This window comes from Scomber japonicus, chromosome 14 (genome assembly GCF_027409825.1).
Source record: "Scomber japonicus isolate fScoJap1 chromosome 14, fScoJap1.pri, whole genome shotgun sequence".
NCBI lineage: Eukaryota > Metazoa > Chordata > Actinopteri > Scombriformes > Scombridae > Scomber > Scomber japonicus.
Window position 1 is genome coordinate 13,320,062 of NC_070591.1, and position 24,294 is coordinate 13,344,355.

Sequence of the window (24,294 nt, forward strand, 5' to 3'; positions counted from 1 at the left end):
ATCTTGTCTCATTTCTAATTGCTCTGTTGCCCCTGAACTGTCATCTCATATTTTAATTCCTTAAAAATAAGACACAGCCATTTAAACCCCTCAAAGGTTTTGTTTCTTAATCTAAACTCAGACACAGCATTTAAAAAAAATGCTAATTCATAGTTTGTGTCATGATTCCTCACTACACAAAAATTCCAATTAGATTTATTTTTTTAAATGCCACTTTCAGTCAGAGGGAAGACCTCTCACATTAAATTCCTCCTGTGTCATCTTTGTCTTCAGGAGGTGAGTGATTCAGACATCATGGAGCTGGTTCATAGCTCTCTGGGGCGGATGACCATCATTCGTCAGATCTTCCCGTTGTGGAGGGACACCAATGTTCGCTGTATAAGAAATAATCATCGGATCTCCTCCCTGCTGTGTGACCCACAAGAAGGCTATCTGCAGTCCCTGGAGGTAAAACCATTTAAGGCTTACTGGTGACAAGTATGAAATGTGTGTCCATATCTACTTTTATGTTATTTTACTAACATAAATTTACATTTATTAAACAGACAAGATAAAGATATGTATCATAATACAAATGGTGATAGGCAATCATAACACATGTGTGCTAAATGTTTTTCATTTTTCAAACAACTGCAGTAATGTATGAAGAAACTGTCTCAAAATCCTTTATGTCATCTGGACCAAAAACTACTTACTCCTTGATGCATGGGCTAAACCTTTACCAAATTACACTTAAAACAGTTACCAGGTTTATAAAGATATCCCGCTGAACAAAATGAATTTAAAAAAACCCTCTTCAGAACAACCAAAAATACATTTGCAGTGGTGAAACATTTGTCATTATATATACATAAAATTAACAAAGAATGCTGTCTCCTATTTTAAGCTCTACACATAAAATCTGCCACAAAAAAGGTTCCCTTCCAAAAAAAAGTTCTTATAATCATCAAACCAGAAGAAATGTTTAATGTGTATATCTTAAATAGTAATGTAATGACTCTGTGCAATAAAGTTAATTATGAATTAATGATTATGAGAATATATTTTGACATAACGCAATACATGCATAAAAAGAGACTAAGCAAAAAGAACTATAGATACATTTTGTTTCAACTGTGGCATCAATTGCAATTATTTTTCAGTTTGGAGTGATACTCTACCTAAAACCTTTTTTTTGAGTGTCACCTAGGCTTGAAAGGTGGCACTTTCCTCACTGAAAGAAAGCAGAGTTTATAGTCAGTTTGAAATTAGTTGGTTGCATTGCATTCCGATGGTGCCAAAAAAAAGTATCAAAGCCTCACTAGAAAGTTCTCAAAGTGTAATCCATCTCTCCACTGTTCATGCATAGCTTCAGAATCTTCTAGTCATAAATTCTCCAAAATAAACTACTTCCGGCAGAGATTCTGAGCTTTGAGGAGCTGAATACACAACATGGAAGCAGTATGATGGATGATGCTGTATAGAGTATACTACTAGTGGCAAGGTTGTATTGTGGCTTTCTTATTGTCACTGTTGTTGTTTTTGTGTGTGTGTGTGTGCGTGTGTTTTCTTGATTTTTTTTCTCCATCCCTTTTGCTGCAAGTATTTATAGGACAGCAAGTTTATGCTTTAGAAACAACCACCATGTTTCATCCACTTTCTATAGCAGCTAACAGGAGGGATGCTTGTTATCAGCCACAGTGACAGATCCATAAAACAAGCATGTTGTGCTCTTTTTTTCGCACATGTGCTGTAAGGGGTTATGAGCATGATTCCTCCTCCTTGATCACATACATTTTTAACAGTTCCTGCAGTGATTACAGCATATGCATGCAGCCGTGATGGAGGACAGTATAGTGCGGTAAATGCTAGAGCAAAGGGCCACATGAATACAAATATTAAAGGATAATGTATGCAACTGAATATAGATTAAACTCCCTAGATAAGGTAATTATAAGGGACATGGATGTCCATGAATATAAATGACTTGAGCTCAATGTGACTGGGGAATAAGTAGCAGAGCAGATAAAATATAGTTTTAAAGTCAATAAAAGCTTGTTTCTCATTAATGTTTCAATTTGCTTAACACTGTGAATATACCCACACTTTAGAAAGCCTAGAAATACCATATTGTGTGTTGGTAAGCCTGAGATATATCAGTGGCGTAACACAGGTTTCCATGATGGAAAGTGCTGTATATGCTCGAAAACAGATTATTTTATCTATGATTTGTTTTATGGATTTGTCAACTATGAAGACAAACAAAGGTAAATGCTGGATGATAATGAGGGTCAATAGAGAAGATCTGCCCTTCACTACAGTCACAGCTTTGTTATCTCTCTTACACAATGTCATTCCCTCCTTTGGGTCTTCAGAGTAACCTTGCTCACCCTGCCACTTATTACTTTCTACAGAGAGTTGAAAGCGCCATCTTGCACCTCCTTAGACTTTTATTGTGCTCAATCCATCTGGAGTGCAATGGTTGTGTTCCCTGTAGCTCCATTGAAATGTTCACATTGCTTTTCATACATACTCGGGACAGATGGCAAAAACATGTGGTGTGTGCACTCACAATTCTCTAAATTTCACATGAAGCAGGGTTAAATATCGGGTAATGGCAGTTTAAGCATTAATTAGAATAGTTAAACAATGAAGAGTTCGGAGTGCTTTCCTGTTTAATCTTTTCCATAACTCTTTAACTCTGCTTATAACCTCGGGAATCCAGAGATAGGAAGTTGCCTTTCACCTGGACTTTACCATCGGTTCCTCACTGAATGACCTTGGGCCAAGTGAATTTTACTTGTGTGATGTCTTACCGCTGAGAGTCTAAACCTGTCATGAACTGAATGCCTGGAGTGGCAGCTAGGATTGCTTCCATGGATCTTCTGCTCTGGAAGGATTTGACTTGACTTGACCCAGAGGACCCATCAAATCCACTCTCACACCACGACATGAGGCAGTAGACACATTCCCTGACAGGATGCACTGTAGTTGGAGGGAGACAGTTGAGTTCATGGCAGCTCTGAAATTCATTAAAGAAGGAAGTTGACAGAACCAGCAATAATTTGTGTTTTGGATGCACTACCTTTCCATTTTGCAAGTATTGTTAAAGGTAGGTTGCTGCTGATTTCACTGTAATTCTTTAGCATTATTGTGATACATAAAGAAACTGGATCTATGTGTCCCTACCATAAGGCAGCCATGACATTGTTGAAAAAAACCTCTCCACCAGTTGTCTTGATGCTTTCCATTGTCTTTCCAAGCAAGGAGACAAGCTTTTATTCCCTACTGAGATGTGTTTTTCCACCATCCAACCTCACACAACCAGACTAAGAATCAACTGCTTTAGTTTCACTGCTTCTTTCAAAAGGGTTCATCATGTGAGATATTTGTAGGAGCCCTAAAAGCCGATATTTGGTTTCTTTGTATTGTTTAGATTTGCACACTGATCTGTTGTGCAGCACTGATAATAATAACAAAATACAAGAATGCATTTAAACATTGTTTGCCCTTTTCCTCAAACAGGTGTCCAACCTCTACCTGTACGACAGTGTTTTGATGCTGGCTAACGCCTTCTACAGAAAACTGGAGGACAGGAAGTGGCACAGCATGGCTAGCCTCAACTGTATGCGGAAGTCCACCAAGCCATGGAATGGAGGATGGTCCATGTTGGACACCATACAAAAGGTATAATTTATTTGTGTGTTTTCTTGTTTAACAAAGAAACCATTCCTTATATGTGCTGTTGTGTAAGAAAAGATGAATAATTTCAACAATATCCTCTGATAGTGAATTATATAACTAGTTATGTACAAACCATATACTCTATCTAGAGTTGTTCAGGTGCCAATGTAGACTAAAAAATAAAATGAACAAGGGATTTATGGGATGACAGCCAATGAGAAGTAGAAAGATGTTGTTTACACTTATAAATTTATAACTTCATATAAATGTCCATTGAACTACTATGATCCCTGCTGGAGACTCACATCTGATTCAAATTAATTTGTTTTAAAGAATTTGTTCAAGGAAGCAGATTATTAAATGTGATCTCCAGGTGTGGCTTCACTATGGGTTTGAGTTAGATTCTGGGGTTTCATTTCTTCATGCTTATGCAACCCTCTCGGCTCTCCCATTGAAATAAGGCCACATATACTGATAGGTGGCTTGATTTCACCCATTTCAATGTGATAATGGAACTTTTCATTGTAGCAGTGTCAACACTGGTTTAATCTAGAGTGTGACATAAGATGACAGAGCGGGGCATGAAGAGACAACAAAGCAGTGGCAGTAATTCAAACCAAACTGTAAACTGCATTATACTGATTTGATTCCTTTTATAGTACATACTTCAAAAATGCATTGAAATGTTTTCCATGAAAATTGATTTCACCGCGCCTACAAAATACAATTGGTCTCAAGTTATTGGGACTCTCCTGGATAACCTCACTACGAACCTGGTCAAATGACTTAAAGTCTGTGTAAAGTAAGAATAAATATGTGTGACATACCACAGAAAAGTGTGTTGTTAACCACCCTGCCAAATTTAAATTACTAAAAAAATTACCAAATATGTGAAATTAGGCTTCAAAGTTGTGTAAAATTCAGCCTCTTTCTCTGCTCCCAAATGCTGTGGGAGTGCCCGCCGAGTTCGCTGAAACCCCGCCCCATACCAAGTGTCACTGTATTAAACATTTTTCCTAAACTATCTCTACTCAAAGAAAACAGGTATGCCTTAATTGTTACAGAAAAGACAATTAAATCAATGACAACATTTAATTTTGATAATTTCTGATGGAAAATATATAATATGCAAAGGTATTTTGTGTATGCCAGTTAATGCCTAAAGGCTGTTTTTTGTCTATACCTACAGAATAGAAAAACAGAAATACAATAAAAACATTACCATCACTACTACTTCTCTTGTGTTCTGACCTCTTCTCGCAAAGTTACTATTTTCTGGTTGTTGTTGTTACAGGGTCGGATCAGTGGCTTGACGGGACTGATGGACTTCCGTGCTGAGGGCTCTAATTCTCATGTGCAATTTGAGATTCTTGGAACCAGCTACAGTGAGACGTTTGGGAAAGATGTAAAACGGGTCAGTCCAGAATATTTTGTAGATTTGTTATCTATTTGTCTTTGAAGGAAACGCCATGGGACACTCACTAACCCTAATCTTTCAGACCAAGTGTCATAGTATGGTAATTTGAATAAAAATAATTAATTCTGTTTTATCCATGTCTAGCTCAGAGATTCGGTAGTAGTGGATTTTTCTTCTTGTTTGTTAGTATATTGTATCCTGCGGCAGGCCACCCCACCTTTCTCATTTCACAAAGTTAAGCAATTCTGCCATGTCCTAGTTATGAATGCATTAGACCACAATACAGAGCTTCTTTATAGAAGTTTTTTGTAGGGAGATGCAAATTTGGATGGACTTACATAACTGTCCATTCTGTAGGTGTTGAGTGAACAGCAGGTATTGTGAACCACAGATAAAAACAGCCTAGACATTATCTTGTTGTGACTATTTACTGTGTGAGGAAATTAAACAATTCGATGAAACAATCTCAATATCATTTTCTCATGCCCCATGTGGCTCATGTATGTCCTCACAGGAAGAACAAAGATCTGCAGGACACCTGTCTTTAAGGATCAGAACCGAGTACCACTGGTACTAGAATTCCTGGGGGTTAATGGACCAATGTCCTAGAGCGCCTAATAGAAACAAATACTGTACAGAGGGTTTCCAACGGTTTATTTTTTCCCCATTTGCTTGTTTGAATTGGGGTTTCATAGACCATTGGTTCTCAATCTGCCATTTTTCTTGTTTTGTTTGTTTGTTTGTTTGTTTTTCTGCTATGTCAAATGTATGCAATTAACATACTGGTGGGACAGAGAACCAGCTGTTCTCTGATCCCTGAGAGCCACAGTCCCAGGGCTTAACATTTGTCAGAGAGGTTTAAGTATGAGGATGCCCTCTACTGGAGCCCCTAAATTAACCTGATTAGTCAGCTATAATCTTCCATTTCAGCATACCAACCATCTTGGCTGTCATGAACTAAAAGTGAGTTGATATAGTGGAGGTGAATGTGACTGTGTTGTTAACAGTTGCAGCAAAAACAAAAAAAATCATATACTATTTATTTGACTACTGTCAGAGTATGTTTTATGTGTTGCAATTAGATGAGCACAGACATTTACATGTTTTACTAACAACAAAAAGCGTATATGACTATATGTCTGAGCAAGTTTTTTTGAGAGTCTTTAGTTTTGAGTGTTTTAGAACACAAGTGACAGACTGAGAGCATTATCTGTGCACTCTTCTCTTAGACATCATTTGTTTGTCGCTTTGGATGTCCTGATTCAGTCAGGGATTTCTTGCAGAATGAAGAGGAATTGAGTTTCTTGGCAATCTATGTAGAGCAGGACTGACCAGAAGCGGTAATGAAGATTTAATCACCACTCAGCCTAACTGAAATCATGAAGCCAATTCATCATAACGTGGTCATTAGCATTAGCTAGGAAGAGACACACTACACGCAGTGGCATATGTTGATACACACACACAAAGAGGAATATTCAGACACATTAATATGCACCAGCAGAGTCACACATTTATACACAGCATGACACACACAAACATGTATTGTACACATTGTTTTGGAACTCGTATACTAAGAGCATGCAGCCAAGCAAACACAGAACATAGGCCAGGGAGCAGACTAACATGTGGGCGCTTGTATCTCAAAATCATTAGAGGCAGAAGGGGACAGCAAGGCCAGATAATAGGATGCCAAATGCATTCAGTGCTGTTGTTCATTACCTGGCATGTCTATCTGTGTGTCTGCCCACTACTTGGCAGAACCATTTACTGAGAGAAAACAGATACAGATTCATGTACCTTTCCCCTCTGTTCCCCTAATAATAGGTTGCTCATATATACATTCAGCATTTTCCTTGCACCGTGTTGTGTAAAACTGCTGTCTGCCATCAAGAAAAGCCGCGCAATTACATGGTTTCCTTGGCAATGGAATGTCATGTTCCTGTGTGTTTTTTTTTTTTTTTAGTTAAGTGTAACAGTGATTGCATGTTGTGGTCCACCCTGACCCACACCCCTCCCATAAGAGCCATCCTCATTTTGTCCCTTTTCTCTTCTCTTTTACCTTTACCTTTTCCTCTCATCTCATCGCTCCCATCCTCTCATCCTCTACTCTCCACTAACATCTTCACTTCTTCCATAACCCTTTCTCCCAATTTTTCAGCCCTGGTTTCCTCCCTTTCCATCATCGTTTATCTGCATTCAGTCCATTTTCTCCCCAGCCTGATGGCTCTTAGATGAGGCGTCTCTCTGGTTAGAAACTGTAATGAAGACTGAAATACTATTTCCTGGATGGCTACTGTGAGTTTTCTCCACCATTCAGTGCTGCTGCAGAGTGATCGATGCTGTTGTTGTTGTTTTGGTTTCCCAGTTTGCTCTTATTGATGTGTCAGCTTGTCTCTAAGCAGATATTGCTAATGACTTCCAGCTTACACGAAGCTCTTCATAGAGAAAAGTCAATTCATTTGAATGTAATTGTTCCTCCTAGCCAAGTGTCTTGAATGCATCATGCAGGAGTTATCGCTCAAATGTGTCCAGGCCTTATTTACACATTTTAGTGAAATTTTTTCTGTTTTATAGAAAAAAAATTAGCATGATAATGTATGTCTATTCAATGATGTGCACAGTCACTATGTTGTCCTCATTCAATGTTATGGGTGTCTAAATACCTTTTTCATCACAATATAATATGTATAGTACTATTAGCAGGCTTACATGAAGGCATTTGTAACCTAACCTGTGCTGAAATATATGACATGGCTGGCTGAGACATTAGCTTTAGAAATAGGGAATGTGGTAAAACAGCCAATGGTTTAAAAGTTTAAAGATTTTTTTTTTTACTGCTGTGGGAGCTCAAGCAGCTATCACAATCAGTAGCATCAGTATAATGTTTTAATGGGGACCTATTATGCTCATTTCCAGCTCTATATTTTGATTCTGAGACTCCACTACAGTAGCTTTGCAAGATTCACAGTTAATTCTTAAAAATGTTATACTGGCACTCAGTTCAGCCTCTGTCTCTCAACAAGAGGTCTTAGCTCAGCCCCCCCTCCTGAGGAGCCCACTCTATTCTGATTGCAGCAGCCAGCAGAAAAGAAAAATAGGGCCTTTTAAATTCAAAATGGATCTAGGATTTTTGTAACATGCAACTAGGCAAAATGGCAAAATGGCTTTGTAATCAGTGGCCGAAATCTGACATGCATTGTTGCCAGCTTCTTACCAACATACCAAAATCAGCAGTTCAGTATCGGGTGCCAACACTGGCTTCAAGCTAGCCTATGTGCTGCTAACTGGGACGGATTCTTAGCCTATATTCAACCCAAGTGAAAAAAACCTAGTCAAAACGAGCAGTCATGACCAGAGTTAGCTCACATTTTGACGTTTTTTGCCAGTTTGGCAAGACAGAATTGTCCCACTGTCCTTTGACACCCTCCAACTGGTGATAGTTGGTGCATTCGGTAGTGGAAATGGGGTTCAGATTATTGTAGCTCCATGTGCTCCAAGCATGCAGGCTCTACAGATCTACAGTTATTCAGTATTCAATAAGTATTTGTCCTTAGTTCAACCCAATTTCTTACTGGCTCATAAAGTAGAAATGACATTGACTTCTCTCTTGCCAACAATTGATCGGCAGGGGTCCTGTTGATCCAATGATACACTTCGACACACTGAGGTTTTTTAGCTTTTAGAAACTCACTTTATTGCGCCTATGTTTTGAAAAACCTCTCGTACTTGGATTTTCATCTACAGGAAGATGAAGAATGGCGTTGTGAGCCAGTAACTAGCATTTCACAAGCCAAAAAAGCAAACAAGAAAGCAATACCATCATTATTGTATTTTACACTTGTGCATCATTATGTAGTACTATTACATTTCCACTCTTTGTTGCTGGATCTGTGCTCTCATTAGATAATTACCCATCTCTAAAGTGATAATTAGATTTGTATTTAATTCCATCACAAGTCACTGTGAACTGTGTCAGACACATCAATAAGATTAACAAATTACCTAAAGCTTCTTTGACAATATCCAATATATTAGCATAAAACTCAGTATTAGACTGATCAAGTTATTTCTTAGAAGAATAATTACAGCAACATTATAATGTTGTAACTTAGAACTGTACACACTGTGTCACTGTTCGTGCACTGCCTTTTCTCAAAATAGTCTTCTTTAACAGTTGAGCATTAAACTGCTGTGGTTGTTTGTACTGCCACACTGGCAAAAGTAAATCCCCTTTGAGAGTGTCAAATAATTGGCTGAAAAGAGGATGGTATGTCTCCACATCCCATAATGTATTCTCTCTCATGTGCTCCCATCCATCATAAAAAACCGCAAAGAACAAATGTTGCTGACCTTATAGCTATTCAGTTCAACTTGCACAGCATCACCTCCATTACCTGCCCTTTGTTGCTCTCACTTCATGAGGTGAAGTAAAAAAAAAGATTTTTATTTCATAAGTGGATATGATGAGTTGAAAAACAGTATTACTAATTCTCATTTTTTGTGATAACAGGCGAGTTTGCGTCCTTCTTGCTGTCACATGTTCACTGTTGAACTATGAAGTATTCTTTCTGAAGCATATGCTTTATGTAGTGAGCTGACATTTCTCTCCCTATCTCTTGCATGCATTCATTTATACGCAACATAACAATGTGTGTTGAAACAGAGTGCAAAAAGAAGATAACTCTGCCGGCTTGGATTCTGCACTGATCTAACTACTGATAAATACTCTTTGCCAAGTATATTCACCAGGAATACAGATTTTATAGTTATATATGGTAGTTGTAAATAATGAAAAAAAGTCAGAGGGAAATGTGATCATTTAGAGCTTTCATGGTACAGATTTCTTATTGCATTTTCTGAGTTAGTTTTCTATCAATCGAAGAATGAACTCCATGTGTTTTTCTTCTCAATTTTTCTTTCATTTGTCTCAATTTTTCAGATTCTTATTCTTGTACTCTTGTTGTCGAGCATGGCAGTATAAAGTGAATCCTGCCTCATGTTGCTGTACGAGGTTATAGTGACAGACTGGCGGTGTGCCTGCCCAGCTCATCTCTGAATATATCTATATCGGGACAGATAAGATGTCTCTTGTCTTGACTAATTTAAATGGCCAGCTTATTTTTCGCTGTGTGTCTGGTGATATGAGATAACACCATCGGCTCCATTTGGGCTTTTTCCTCTGGGATAAAGGATGCAAAGTGAAAGATGAAAAATAAACATGCACGCACACACCAACTGATATTATCAAATAGATGTACTATACACATGTACATGCATATTCATTATATAGAATGCATTTAATAATAATTTCACATTAAGGGACATGTGCAAAGACGCCTGACAAGACCATAAGCAGTAAATGAGGCAGGCAGTTAAAAATAAATTTAAATTCAACACACTAGCACATATAATCACGTACAGCCTTGTCAATTCAACTGGTGAGGCAGAGAAAGAATAGTGGGTCGATAAGGAACTCTGTAGCATGATGGCCTTGTCAATATGTAAGCATCTAGCAGACTGAACTAGCAGAGGAAAAAGACAAGCAGAATAGCTGCAACAAGCTCAAACTATGGCTCCATGTCCATAACGATGCAATTTAAATGGTTCCATGAAAGGGAACTTTTCATAAGACTTATACATACATAATAATATATATTATGTACAAGACACATAATTACAGTGTGTTGTATAAGACTATAGAACACACTGTAATTGAGAGTGTTGTGACACTATGAATGCATAGCTCTTATGCTTTGGCATTTACTCACCTCCATTACATCCATGACAATCAGAGGGCTAACATATAGGGCCTGATTTACTAAGATCCCAAATAGTGGATACTAAATTGCGTGCATGGTGCAATAGATTGCGCGTTTGTTTGCGTGTTTTTCAGGTGATCTACTAAGAATAACTGCGTAAATGAAAACAGGTGCAACAGGTGGAGACAGCAGTATTTAAATGAGGGTTTTTGCGTGTCTTAATGGAGGGTTTGGATGAGCAGAAAGCTGCATGCGCAAAATTAAATCTGATCAGGTTCTAGTGGAAGAGGTTAACTAATATATTGAGTTTTTTTACCAGAAAAAACGACATATGGGAGAATATTTGTGACCAAGTCAATACTAGTTAGTAAAACCAAAAATATTACACTCCAAAAATATTAACACAGGTGGGAAAAATCCGTCCTGTATGTATTCTGTCATTGTGCCTCTTTGTGCCCTTTTGGTATGTTGGAGGAAGCCAGAGCACCTGGAGAGCTCCCACAGAGAACATACAAACCCCACACAGAAAAGGCTCAAGCCATTTTGTGGGTTTGAACCCAGAACCTCTTGCTTTGAGGGGACAATACTAACCACTGCACTACTGTGCCACCCATCCCCATTACAATTTTTTTTTAAAAAGTCATTAGGAATCATAATCATTAGCTAAATAGCTGTCCTGTTATTGCTGTTACTTTTGAAATGGTGGAGAGCAAAAATTCATTAGCTCGATATTTTCCATTGCTGCAGGATAGTTCACAAAGCATATACAGTACACTCAGATGTAGAAGGAAACAACGGAATGTTTTGATCTCACTTTGGTAGACTCATGGTGACTGACTATCTAAAACTTAAATCCTTAGTGTGTTGACACTTCAAAGAAAGGTGCAGGAAAAAGGCTAGAAAAGCCTTTTTTTAAGAGATTTGGCATCAACCAACAAAAATCAGTTTTTCTTTCATGCATCGTAATGTGTTTTTTTATATAATAAATCCTCTTCAGTAAAAAAAGGCATCCTGTTACACTGTCATGTCCTTGAAAATCTCAAATCATGTTTTCCTCATTTCTTAAAGGAAGGTACTTGTGTAATTTCTGAACATTTAAGAATAGAGCAATCATCCACAAATAATATTTTCAAATCTGGTTCTCGAGAATCAAAATGTGTCCAGTGAGGTGTTACTCTTTACTCTTTCATATGCAGTTGACGTGGCTTTCCTGAATGTATTGTTTGTGACCATCTCAGCAGTGTCTTAGTGTGCAAAGCTCTGAAGTAGAAGTGTTCCTCTTTAGTGTTGTTCACTTTACAGAGCAGAGATTGTTCACAGCTTTTCACTGAGGACGAAGCTGCTCATGGAGAAAATAGCCCCCTGTGAAGCAAGCAACACAGACTGACATCCCCCCCCCCCTCCCCTCCCCTCCACACACACACACACACACACACAGGACAGTCTCTCACATCCACAGATAAACAAGTAGACAAACGATTACAGTGACATTGTACAGTATTTACCTACAGAATTGCATCCATTACTCACATATGGATCACAATTGAATCCCATATTATACAATCTTATTATCTATGTTAAGGTGCAGAAACAGTTAAGCTTTTAGGTATATAAAGACATGTAAATGAATCAGTCTATAATGAACAGCTTCATGAGCAACTGATCTTCATTTTGTTGACTTGCAACACAGTGCTTTGATAGAAGGCACATTTCCTGAGTGGCATCTCATGGAGGATGAGGAGAAAATTGTTTATATTCACCCACACAAGCTTGCGGGTTATAAACATGATTCACTTGCAGTTTGCAGTGAAGCTATACATAGCAATTGCAGTGTAACTCTTGGGCCTGAGTATTTGGAGGATCACATGCTCTGCAGATGGTTTGTGATGAACAAAAGATTTGACTGATAATGAAATATTCTTCTGATATTTCTGCCTTTCTGCCTTTCTTTCATTGCCTCACATGCCTCTTCTTCATTCACAGATGAAAGCATTTGTTGCTGCCTGATACATCTGTAGTAATTATTGTTTTCTCATGGTTGTATAATCATTTGTAATTTCAAGTTTGCTTTTGTAAATGGTGTCACTGACAGAGATTAATGTTTGTTCATTTTGTTTTTCTCATTAATCTTGACTGGTAGCCAAAGGGAACACCAGAAGAATACAAAATAGTGGGGTTTTTTTTATCTCTGGTACCTTTTTTCTCTTAATATTGAATGAAATGACCGGAGCCATCTTCTGGAGTGCCAACAGTCTTTCAGCATTTTATATAAACCGCTACTAGCTGATGACAGTGAGTCATGTAAGTGGCTTATTAAGATTCAGCAGGATGTAATTGTGCCCAAGTGAAACAGAAGGGCAGTTTCTCCTAGTCAAGAGTTGCCTAGTTTGAACTCCAGCTGTGACAGTGTGGCATCAGTAAAGCAGAGAATGAGTTCTTTGCATAAGCAACAAAAAGAAAACATTTAATAATCAAGGGATGTGAAAAGTAAATTAAATTGAGTGACTCAAAATGTTGAGCAAAATGTTTTGTCTGTTTGTTTGTTTGTTTGTTTTCATGCTTTTTGTAATTAGAAAACCGCAATGATTAAAAAATGAAAAGCTGGAACAAAAAGAAAGTACACCTAAAATTGAACACTTTCAATTGAGTTGAGTTGAATTTCACAAAGCTAAAAAGTGAAAAGTTTGCTGATTACAGCTTTTAATGATTTTTCTCTCATTGCTGTGGAGTACACACTGTCTTTGTGGGAAAGCTATCTGGATGAGGCTCCTGCTGAGGCGGCACGTGTTCCCTGGGATCTGAGGTGTGCTTTGACCAGAAAGGCCTGTTGTTTGGCCTTGAGCCACGGTTCTTGTCCTGTCAGCTCAAATCTCAAAGACCCTCCAAATGATGTGTCAGATCCTTGAGAATCCTTGTCCAGCCAGCAGCACTGATTAAAAATTTAACAAACATCCCTTCCACAACTTGAGACATAACTCAAAATGTTGACAGTGTGGAAAACCAGGGATAGTTTAGATTCAAGCATCAGACCCTGAGTCTGAAACTGAAGCCAGTAATTATATCTGTATGTTTGTTTTTCATTCTGCAATTTCCACATGTTGTACTACTTAAAGTTCTAATTATTTAGTTCTCTCACCCTCAACCATCATCTTCATCACCACCACCTTCATCTGTATGATTAATGGTAGCTATACTGTAGATTGCTTAATAAGTGGAAATACACTGCTGTATTCAGTGACAGAGGGGTCCTGATATCAAGCTAATGGCTGCAGCTTGTTGTCTTGGTAACCAGCTAATATGTTTATGTAGACGTTGGCTACTTACTGTTGTTTGTCACAACAAATTAAATCACATAATGGTAGACGGAATGATAACTTTAGTTATAGCTCACTTCAATTATTTCCCTGTTTGCCTCACTTTATTTCCTCTAGAATTCCTCGTTTAGTTATTTTAGTTTGTAACCTTTGCCTTTCAGTCACCTGCACTATGATTTCCTCATGCATCTTGTTTCCTTATCCATCTAATTCTTCTTTCTCCCTCTTAGTTGGCATCTTGGGACTCCACTCGCGGTTTGAATGGTAGCCTAAAGGAGAATCGGATAGAGAGTGGTATGCAGGGAGTGACTCTCAAGATTGTAACATTACTGGTAAGTTGTGGGAGTACACTGAATATGTTAACACTTGACCTGAGTAGGCAAATAATCGAGTAAGAACACAAACATTGCAGCGTAGAGGCAAATACATCAACACATTTATGAGGTTGTTTTTTTTTTTTTCTACGCCCACTGATTAAACAGCAGTTTGTGTCTCTGTGAAGTATACATTTAAACATAATACTGTGAAGGCTTTTTAAAGGAAGTCATGTTGTTTACTCACTAATTAATTCTACCTTGCGTCGCCTTAATTCTTCTCTGGCATGAAGACGTTAAAGACACCTAACATGCCTCGCAAATGTTTCACAATAAAAACCTTGCTTTCCAAGGAGGAGAAGTGATTATGCCCTCTGAATCAGCTGGATGGGTTTAAACGTGAAACAAATGTAGGAAGTGTTAAGTTTGCATTACAAGTAAACAATAGCAAATGAGTATGTAAATACAGAATGAGCAGAGCAGACCAGTGGGAAGCTTCTTACTAGACACTGGAACAAAACAATGAATGAATTTACACTGTATCCTAACAGTAAGCAATCATCCAACTATATCACTTAACATTGTACACTCTCTGTCCACACTGAATCTGTAAAATACGCACTTCTGTTATGTCATGTAAACAAACCACATACCTATCAGCTGTGCACTCATCAGATCAAACTGTAGACATAACCACTCAAGTAAAAGATGGGTTCTTACTTGCTACCTTTGTTTGTACTTTTTCAACAGAAAACACATTTTATACTTTATATTTAGATGTTTCTTTGCTAGAAATGACATCCTATTAAGCCAAGAGCAACTTAACCAGAAACTTCCCTGGCGACCTCCATCCAATCTGATGCTACCTTTACGTTATTTAGGTTTTTGCAGTGAAATGAGGAGGTAGAGAGACAACTCTTCACGTGGTTCTTACCTCAGTTGAGATAAACATCTGTTCACTATGTAAGAATTTACAATAATATACAAAAGCTTCAGTCAAGATTAAATCCTAAATTCTCAGATGGATGAAAAACTAACATAGGAAAACATAAAATATTGCTTTTGCTAACAGTCACAGGTGTTGTCTCTCTTGTAGGAAGGATTTTTAAGATCCTTTCCTCCATTTTGCCCTGCGAATCTACAGAGCACCATCAAAATCAACTCTACAATCAGCACTGTGTCCTCAACTATCCACTTCTTGCAGCCTAAGTGTCTTCCCTTCTCCGCTGCATTGCTCTCTTCTCCCCTGCTCTCATTTTTTCTTCTTCACACATGATTTACCTGCACCGTATTTATTCACATAAGTTCTGCTCAGCTCTCTCCTGGCAGTGTCACTTAATCAAGTCATTTGCCCCTGCACACTTTAACACTCCCTCTCTCTTCCCTGTCCCTGTTTCCCTGTCTTCTTGAGCTGTCTTTACTCCTCCTTCACCCATTTAATTCTGCCCTGACACTTTCAACTCATAAAGAAGAACCATGGCTGGGTGCGATACATTTTAAAAGGGCAATTACTACGTTGATGAACCATAGCAGATGCCATGGCGCAGATGTGCCATGTGTCACAGGTCAACAGTTGCTGAGGAAACTATTTTATTATGATGAAGTTTTACTTAGATCACCTTAGAAGCTCTTCATAAAGGTGTCACCCAAAAGTTCTTAAGATGACTGAATGTGTCCTCGCCTCAGTCGCCGGTTTGGCCCCGAGGAGATTATGATGCATTTTGATAAATGACAAGCGTATGATAAAGCACACACATATTCTACTGTTTTCCCAACAGAAGGATAAATCTTGGTCTTCTCACACATTCACATTTCTCAGCATTATCATTATGACAGCAATGTATTCTCTGAAACTTCCTTTAACCTATTGCACAATTACAATATTCATCTGTACAGGAAGAGCCTTTTGTGATGGTGGCAGAAAACATTCTGGGCCAACCCAAGAGATATAAGGGTTTCTCCATTGATGTTTTGGATGCCCTGGCCAAGATCCTGGGTTTCAAGTATGACATCTACCAAGTCGGAGACGGGAAGTACGGCTCAGCACTCCCTAATGGATCCTGGAATGGCATGATTGGAGAACTCATTGGCAAGGTTGGCGTGTTTTCTTTTTATCTTAGTCAATCAATGTCCAGATGTCAGCCCAAATCCTTTTTCTGGGAGTCAGGCCACATTGTCTTGTTTTGAAATGGAAGCCCAATGATAACGTGCAGTAAAGTGGAAAATATCAGGAAAACACTGCTCAAGCCAAAAGCCTCTATCTGCAAATCATTTTTCTCCAGTGGGTGACACCCCAGATTGACTCAAGTGGGTCTGATTTCTGCTTGTTGGAGGAAAAGAGACAAAGTTTGAGAACTTCACAAAGGCTGTGGTGATAGCGTGATTTCAAATCCCTTTTCATGGAGGTGGAGTTTTGTGGGTTTGTCATCACACTGCGGCAGAATAAAAAATTTTAAAAATCACTTAACAGATTAATATATCTGTAAGAAAAAAAAGCTACAACTTCTGTTGAGAACTTGTGTTTTTAGTCATGTCACATGCTCTCTTGTAGCTGTAAACCTACAATCTTTACACTATTGTTTATCATAAGGAGTTGTGTGATTTAACAATGGCAAAAGGAACATGCACAACAATCCCAATATGATTACTGCCACCAGGTCCAGCATGCTTTAAATCTAATGACTGTAGGAGACTGATGCTTTTTGTTCAAAATACTTGTACACTGACATGAATTATGTTAGCTCAGACAAACCACATTATACTGATGACTGTATTCTTCTACACAAAAGGAAAGAGAATACGGGCTGAAAATAATGCAGGCTTAATTTCATGATAAACAAGAGAGCAAACAAAAGCAAGGAGAACAAGGCCTAATGATCTTCCTGGTTATTATCTTCAAAGTCAACATTGTACTGGGGAGATGACAGAATACAGTAGTTATATAAGGGAAGTCAAAGTTTGGTCTAATAATGATGAAAGATCAGTGTCACCAAAATCAAAAGATTTTCTCCCTACTCAGAACATGAAGGTGCATAGAGAAGTTGTTTGAGTAAGGAGTTGAAAATGTGAACTAATATTGAGTGTTTGTGCCATCAAAACTAACAGGTTGCTTCTTGTAGAGAGTGAAAATATGCACACTAAATTTCCTTGCAATGCCACTTCATGTTGGTCAAATACAAAAGAAACAATACAAAGTCCTATACATATTATGTTGATTTCTAATGAGCATATGAATCTCCATCCACAGAAAGCTGACTTGGCCGTATCAGCCATCACCATCACACCAGAGCGTGAGAGTGTGGTGGATTTCAGCAAACGCTACCTGGACTATTCAGTGGGAATCCTGATGCGCAAGTCAGAGGAAAAGATAAACATTTTCTCTTTGCTGGCACCATTTGACTTGGCTGTATGGGCATGTATTGCCGCAGCCATCCCTGTGGTGGGTATCATGATATTCCTGCTTAGGCGCATCCAAGCAGTGCGCTGCCACAACAATGCAGGAGGCCATCCACCGCCTTCTGTCTCCACTTCGCTTCAGAGCGCCATATGGATTGTCTACGGTGCTTTTGTGCAACAAGGTAGGTGATATTTTGAGTCTGGCCGTGACTACATGCAAGGACAGCTGTCATGTGCTGTTGAGGGCCAAGGTTAGGCAGGTTTTCATTTCAAACACAAGTCAATTTCTCATACTACTTAATATATCTTATATCTTCAACCAGAAAGCTGCTAACCAATAAAGTGTGTCATTGTGAACTGAATGAAAACCTGCTTGCTTTTGACCTTCAGTGGAACATTATTGGACACCTAGTGCCAGCCATCAAATTTACAAGTGTAATATTAAAGCGGAAAAAAAACATTTGAAAGGGATTAAAGATAGAAGATTGAAATGGAAACAAATCAAATAAATTAAAAATGCATGTGGATGTCGTAGCAAATGCTGATTCAGTAGTGAGTCAGTTTAAGGCAACGCCCACCCTTGCATTTTCTAAAGGTGCCCTTGTCAAGGACAACATCCCATCTTTAGGTCTGGTGGAGATCCAGGTATATCCAGTTTGGATAAATGACTACTTCAGCAACTGATGTTAAAGCCTGAACTGCATCTATCAAAGTCTGGCATACTGCCTATGAGCCTTTTTTAACCCAACACCTACTATATTTCAAGAGAAGCTGAATTTCATGTATTTTCTCTGCCTCTCTTTTTTCTGCTCTTTTTTTTTTCTTGGGATGACATAGGTCACTTTGATATGGATCTGACTGCTGATGCATACTGTGCTATTGTCAGAGAGCATAAACTTGGCAACCGTATCCCCCCAATGATTTAATAATGATATGCCAACACTTGGCTGGGTTTTGTTGTATGTTCAGTGCAGATTAGACTATACACCCACAAACATACAGACTTTTCTCACTGCATTTTTCGAATGGGGACTGCCCTTCTTTTGTTCTAAATGGAGGTCACGGAGAGGTAGGAAATAATCTGAAACTAAATTGGAGAATGGATGAGAATGACACTTTTATCTTATGATTAGAGAGTTTAATCAATTTGTTTCAAAGATGAAAGAGACTGCACCAGAGTGAACTTTTGCAGTATGGTTAGATCCAGTTAGGTTTCAAGATACACATTTCTCATTCAATGACCTTAAGAAATCAGTCAAAGTCATGTGCAATAAAAATGACTGATGCTGGAGTGCTTTGCATCTGACAAGGCCTTCCGTTTTTGCCCAAGCTGTCCTAAGGGTGCAGCTGTGTTGATTGTGACACTTTCAGACAAATATGTTTTCATTACATTTCACACTCCTGAATCTTTCAGATGACATTTCTATGGCTTTACTCTTCAAAATTAGAATGTATGCTGACATTTTTCTCATGCACCTCATAAGCTGTTTTTTGGATATTTGGAGAGAAAGAGTCAGTATGACAGAGAGAAACTGAGATAGAAAAGCTAATGTGAGGAACCAGTCTTTCCCCCCCAAAGGGATTAAAGACATGAAGGGAAGCACGTTAAAAAGAGTGAATATTGAATGAATATAAATGAGTACTGCACTCTTTGAAAAGAATTGGATTGGGATGTGTAATAGAATATACAAGTCTGTGTGTAACATTTCAGGGTAGATGGTTTTGAATGCACTAAGCCCATGGGAACATAAATGATAAAAACTTACAGTAATTACACAAAATAAGTCAACTGCTGCATTCAGATATGAGTATTGTACCAGAAGTGATACAAATTACAACTTGTAGCAGCTTTAACACCAAAAGTTGTGTGATCTAAAATGTATAAATAAAATGAGTCAGTAGAGTGTAAAATGAGTAGTTGGCTCACCTATATGCTTATTAGTTCATTTAATATATTTAGAATATTATATTTTATCTCCAAAGTCACATTTTCAAACCTAGAAAAAAAGAAGAGTTTGATGAGAACACTGTACCAAGTCATTGCTCAGAGATAGGTTGTTATAAACATGCAGAAAAGACACAGAAATCCTTCTTAGAAGAGAAAGTGTAACGTTGGTGTTCCAGAGCCCCCCTCCTACCCCCACACCCTAACACACTTGAACACATGCACACACACGCACACACAATGTCATTTTCAGTTTTCTCATTGAGGTCACCAATCTCCTAAAGACTTATTTGAAATGCTGGAAATAATCCCTGTCACTCAGAACATGCTGTATTAATTTAAAAAGCCTTTATTTTCTTGGCTCTCTTGTAATATAAGAAGTAATTGAAATAATAAAATTGGGCAACAAGACCTGATAATAAAGCATGCCTACACATTTTGGCAGCATTACCTTACTTCAACACTGGCTTGACATCACATATACAAAATGTGTTCTTTAAATGGGATTTCAGTGCTTGTCAGTTAGTGGTATTCATGCTAGTTAAGGGATAAGATGAGAGCTGTAACAATTAGTCAATTAGTTGTTTGAAAGAAATGAAATCAAACAATTGACTCCAGGGTCTCCAATGGGAGAAACTGATGGCTTTCTTGGGTTTTACATTATAGTAAACTGTTGTATGGACAAAACAGTGAAATGTCAGATTTCATTTTAAATGTATCACTCTTTTATGATGTTTTGACCAAATGATAAATCAATTAATTAAGAAAACAATTGTCAGATTCATTGATTCTTCAATTGCAGCCCTAGATGCTATATATCATTGTGTGTTGATAAGTAATGTGATGCTGTACACTAGATTGTAAAAATGATGATGATAATGAGTCCCTCTGCATGCAGTTATTATACCTGTGTGTTTATGCCTGCGCCTCCACAGGCAGTGACTCCATCCTGGGGTCGGTGGCTCTGCGTATCGTTATGGGCAGCTGGTGGCTCTTCACCCTCATCGTGTGTTCGTCCTACACAGCTAACCTTGCTGCCTACCTCACTGTGTCACGCATGGACAACGCTGTCCGGTAAGATACAATACCTTCAATTCACTTTTTTTTAATCACATTGTCTGAACTTAAGTTCAGTTATTATGAAACACTGACACAACAGCGAATTTAACTTGCAGAAAAGGAGTGAATCATGTATTAATGATGTTCTCCAAGTATATGTGCTGTACAAACCCATTATTCTGTGGTATGGATGTCAAAAGCACATAAATTGCACTTGCAGCAATTATTTTTTTATTTTTGTATCAATCTTACTGTGAAATAGCACTTCTGTAAAGTCATTATCAAACACTGCATGTGTGTCAATGTGAATATATGAAAATGATTGTATGCAACTATATTTTCAATCACTGAAGAAACTGGTCCACTTAAATATAGCTCAGTACAATGACTCTCTATAAAAATACTAATATATTTCCTCAACTCTAAAGACATTATGTGCATTGAGCACTTGTGCATGCTTTTATGTAAACATTGTCTTTGTGAACCTTGAGTGTATGTCTCTTGGAGTATGACTTTATTTTATTATAAATACAGAACCCAGAGTTTTGGAGTTGATACTGATATTAGGGAGTAAAACAATTCCAATATTTTACAGTTTAACAATAGACATTTTTGTATAAAATGATTTTTTTTGTATAAAATGACACTGTTTGGACACTAGTTACATCTTTTGTTAAGTTAAACTAATAGTGGATTAATATATTTCAAAACATAGTATAACATACAGTATGTCGTGGTAATTTTGACTACAGCAATAACTGCTGGAACTGAGGCTCATCTGTGTGGATCTCTTGTCAGCTGCACTTGATACAGAGTATTTGGTCTGTCTGCTTTTCTGTAATTTTTGACCCACTGCCTAACAACTAGCCTGTCCTCAGTCCAAATGTTATTTGTCAGTAAATCCAATTTGGTGTGCTGTCTCTCCCAATAGAATGGGCAGAGAGGTATTTGATTGTATTGGTTCTGTCTACTGTTGAACAAATAGCCATGTGGACATGTGAGGAGAAAGAGAGTGAATGCTAAACAGCACACAGCTCACCTGTGAAGAGACCTTGTCTGCATGTGTTAACTCATCTTTCACATCTTACATTTCATACATTTTAGGGAATAAAATCAATATAACTGCAAATAATTATATGAAGGAGTTACTGTAGGAGGTGGTGGGAACTACATTGTGAGCAAATTTTGAATTAGAACAATCCAAACTTAGCTGTTCTCAGTAGCAAATACTTGATATAAAACGTTCCCTGTGAGGGATTCACTAGTTTGTTAATACCCAACAGATTTTGAAGCTAACGAGCCTGAGAGATAACATGTTCTGGAGTTAAAAGCTAATAAATCTTCAAAAGTCTATATTTTTTTCTCACACACTAACTGTTTTGTTGTTTGTCTCTGTAAAGCACTGATTACTCTGGGTATGAAATGTGCTATATAGATAAAGTTGCCTTGCCTTGAATAGAGTATGTGGGCATAGAGGATATGATTGCAATTCCAAAATGTTTATACATTTCTCCAACTAGTATTTCAAGCTCAGGTAGAAGAGAACTTACTATTTCCATAGCACTTAATTGCTTTCCTGACATGCACAAGACGCCTCCTAAATTGCTCAGCATCAGGTCTCACTTAGAAGTAGGGCATTCAAATTAACTCTGCTGCTCCACTTCCCAATTACATAATCTGTGTTAGTAATACTCTTGAAACTTCTTGTGACACAATATTTTGTGAAGCAAAGTACAATTTTCCAGTAGGCTTAGTAGATCTGCCCCCTAAACTCTAAATTATGTGGAGAAAAAAATGTCATGGTCTTACTGAGGACAGGTGGATTCACATGTTGATTAATTTTTGGTCATATCTGACCAGCAAATTGATTGCTGCTTTTATTACGGAGAAAATAACACCTGAGACCTCCAGAATGAAAGTTATTTGATTTAATGAAAAAATTGGCCCTTGTCTGTGGTTCTCTACCTGCCCACTTAATGTTTTTCCAAGATCATTTAAGAGACTGAGAGTCCCATCATTACCTATAGTCAATTTGGCACATTAATGAAAGATTTACTTTTGTATCAAGATTAATAAATACAAAACACCAGTGTCTGGCAGGCCGCCAGACCAAAAAGAATCCTTTTTCTTAATGCCAAAAATAATTTCAAATAGTCATTAATTCAGAAATCAATAGCATTTTGGGGCGTCTTTGTGCAGCTCTCTTACAAAACCTCTGTGTTGTTGCCCAGGAAACTCCTGATAGCGTATCTCCTTTTAAGGGATAGGACAGTGTGTAATGTGTGTCTGTGTAGCAAGTGAGTGGTGGTGTGAGAGCAAGTGGCAGAAAAATGAGGGTTAAGGCAAGTGGAGCAGAGGAAAAGATTAGCAGTAAATTGTCAATCTGGCAGTAAATGTCCAACACAGGCTACAGTGTGTCAGTTAATAAATGCTGCAGCTTCTCTAGACAAAGAAAAGTCACGTCTGATGTTTCCCCAACTGCTGGAAAAGTGAAGAGAGTTAGCGCCAAAGTTAGCTTGTTTTGCCCAACACAATTTACCACATAAAAGACCGGGTGGGCAACTTTGGATTAGTCCTTAGATGTCCTTAACTTTTTTCTGAATTAATCACTTGTTAGGCATTGCAACCTTAGTTCTCTGAGGTCAAATTGAGCCCTCTACGACCTGATTTTTATGTTGTGTACATACCCTCCCTCAGAGAGGGGGAACTTGCTGTCTTTGTATCATTTTCACAGACAGGCCTAAAGGTCAGGCAAACTGGGATGGCAACTGTTTTTGCACCATCGTAGACCATTGGAGGACAGATGCCACAGGAAATTTACACTGTAAATTTGATCTTTTATGTGGGGCCATTGGTGCCCTTGGCTTAATGTTCGCTAGAAAAAAGAAGGGTACTTGCCACTCCCATGGGGATACAACATGCAACACTGTCTGTCCCAGAGGACACAGTCAGGGGGCAGGTCACAGAGTGGGAAGCTTTTTAGAAACAGGGTGAAAACATGTTTTAAGCACTTTATTCTCTCTGCTAAAAGTAGTGCAAGAATGTTAGAGGCAAGAATGACAATATACTTTGTAATGCATGACACCATACAACCAGGCCCTTGCTTCCTGGCAGTCACCATGGTTGAGTGGAAAGGCAGGCTTGTATGGGCCCATGTCAAGGTAGACATAAGGGAAATGTAATTTGCATTGCTTTATTACAATGGATGATTTTCATTGTCCTCTCCATATGTATTGTAAGTTGAGGGTTCTCTCAATGCTTTCTGTGTCATTTTATCTCTTTGTGCTCTAACTCCATGAGCAACATTGTCTATAAATGCTAGGTCTTTTTTTATGCATATGAAAGATGATAACCTAGGTTTTAATTTAATCGAATGTATTCAAACCCAGTCATGGCCACTTTTTTCTGGGTTAGGGTCAGAAAA

General features: G+C 38.1%; 1 protein-coding gene across 2 annotated transcripts in view; it reads left to right on the forward strand.

The window, feature by feature from the left end:
• grid1a (glutamate receptor, ionotropic, delta 1a) overlaps nucleotides 1–24,294 on the forward strand; it is a 236,733-nt gene that overhangs the window by 199,905 nt on the left and 12,534 nt on the right. For both annotated transcript variants that reach the window (XM_053332793.1, XM_053332794.1), the window contains 7 exons: nucleotides 274–447; nucleotides 3,505–3,666; nucleotides 4,958–5,077; nucleotides 14,387–14,488; nucleotides 16,367–16,564; nucleotides 17,718–18,048; nucleotides 20,747–20,885. In XM_053332793.1, the coding sequence (XP_053188768.1) occupies nucleotides 274–447; nucleotides 3,505–3,666; nucleotides 4,958–5,077; nucleotides 14,387–14,488; nucleotides 16,367–16,564; nucleotides 17,718–18,048; nucleotides 20,747–20,885 (1,226 nt within the window). The remainder of the gene's footprint in view (nucleotides 1–273; nucleotides 448–3,504; nucleotides 3,667–4,957; nucleotides 5,078–14,386; nucleotides 14,489–16,366; nucleotides 16,565–17,717; nucleotides 18,049–20,746; nucleotides 20,886–24,294) is intronic.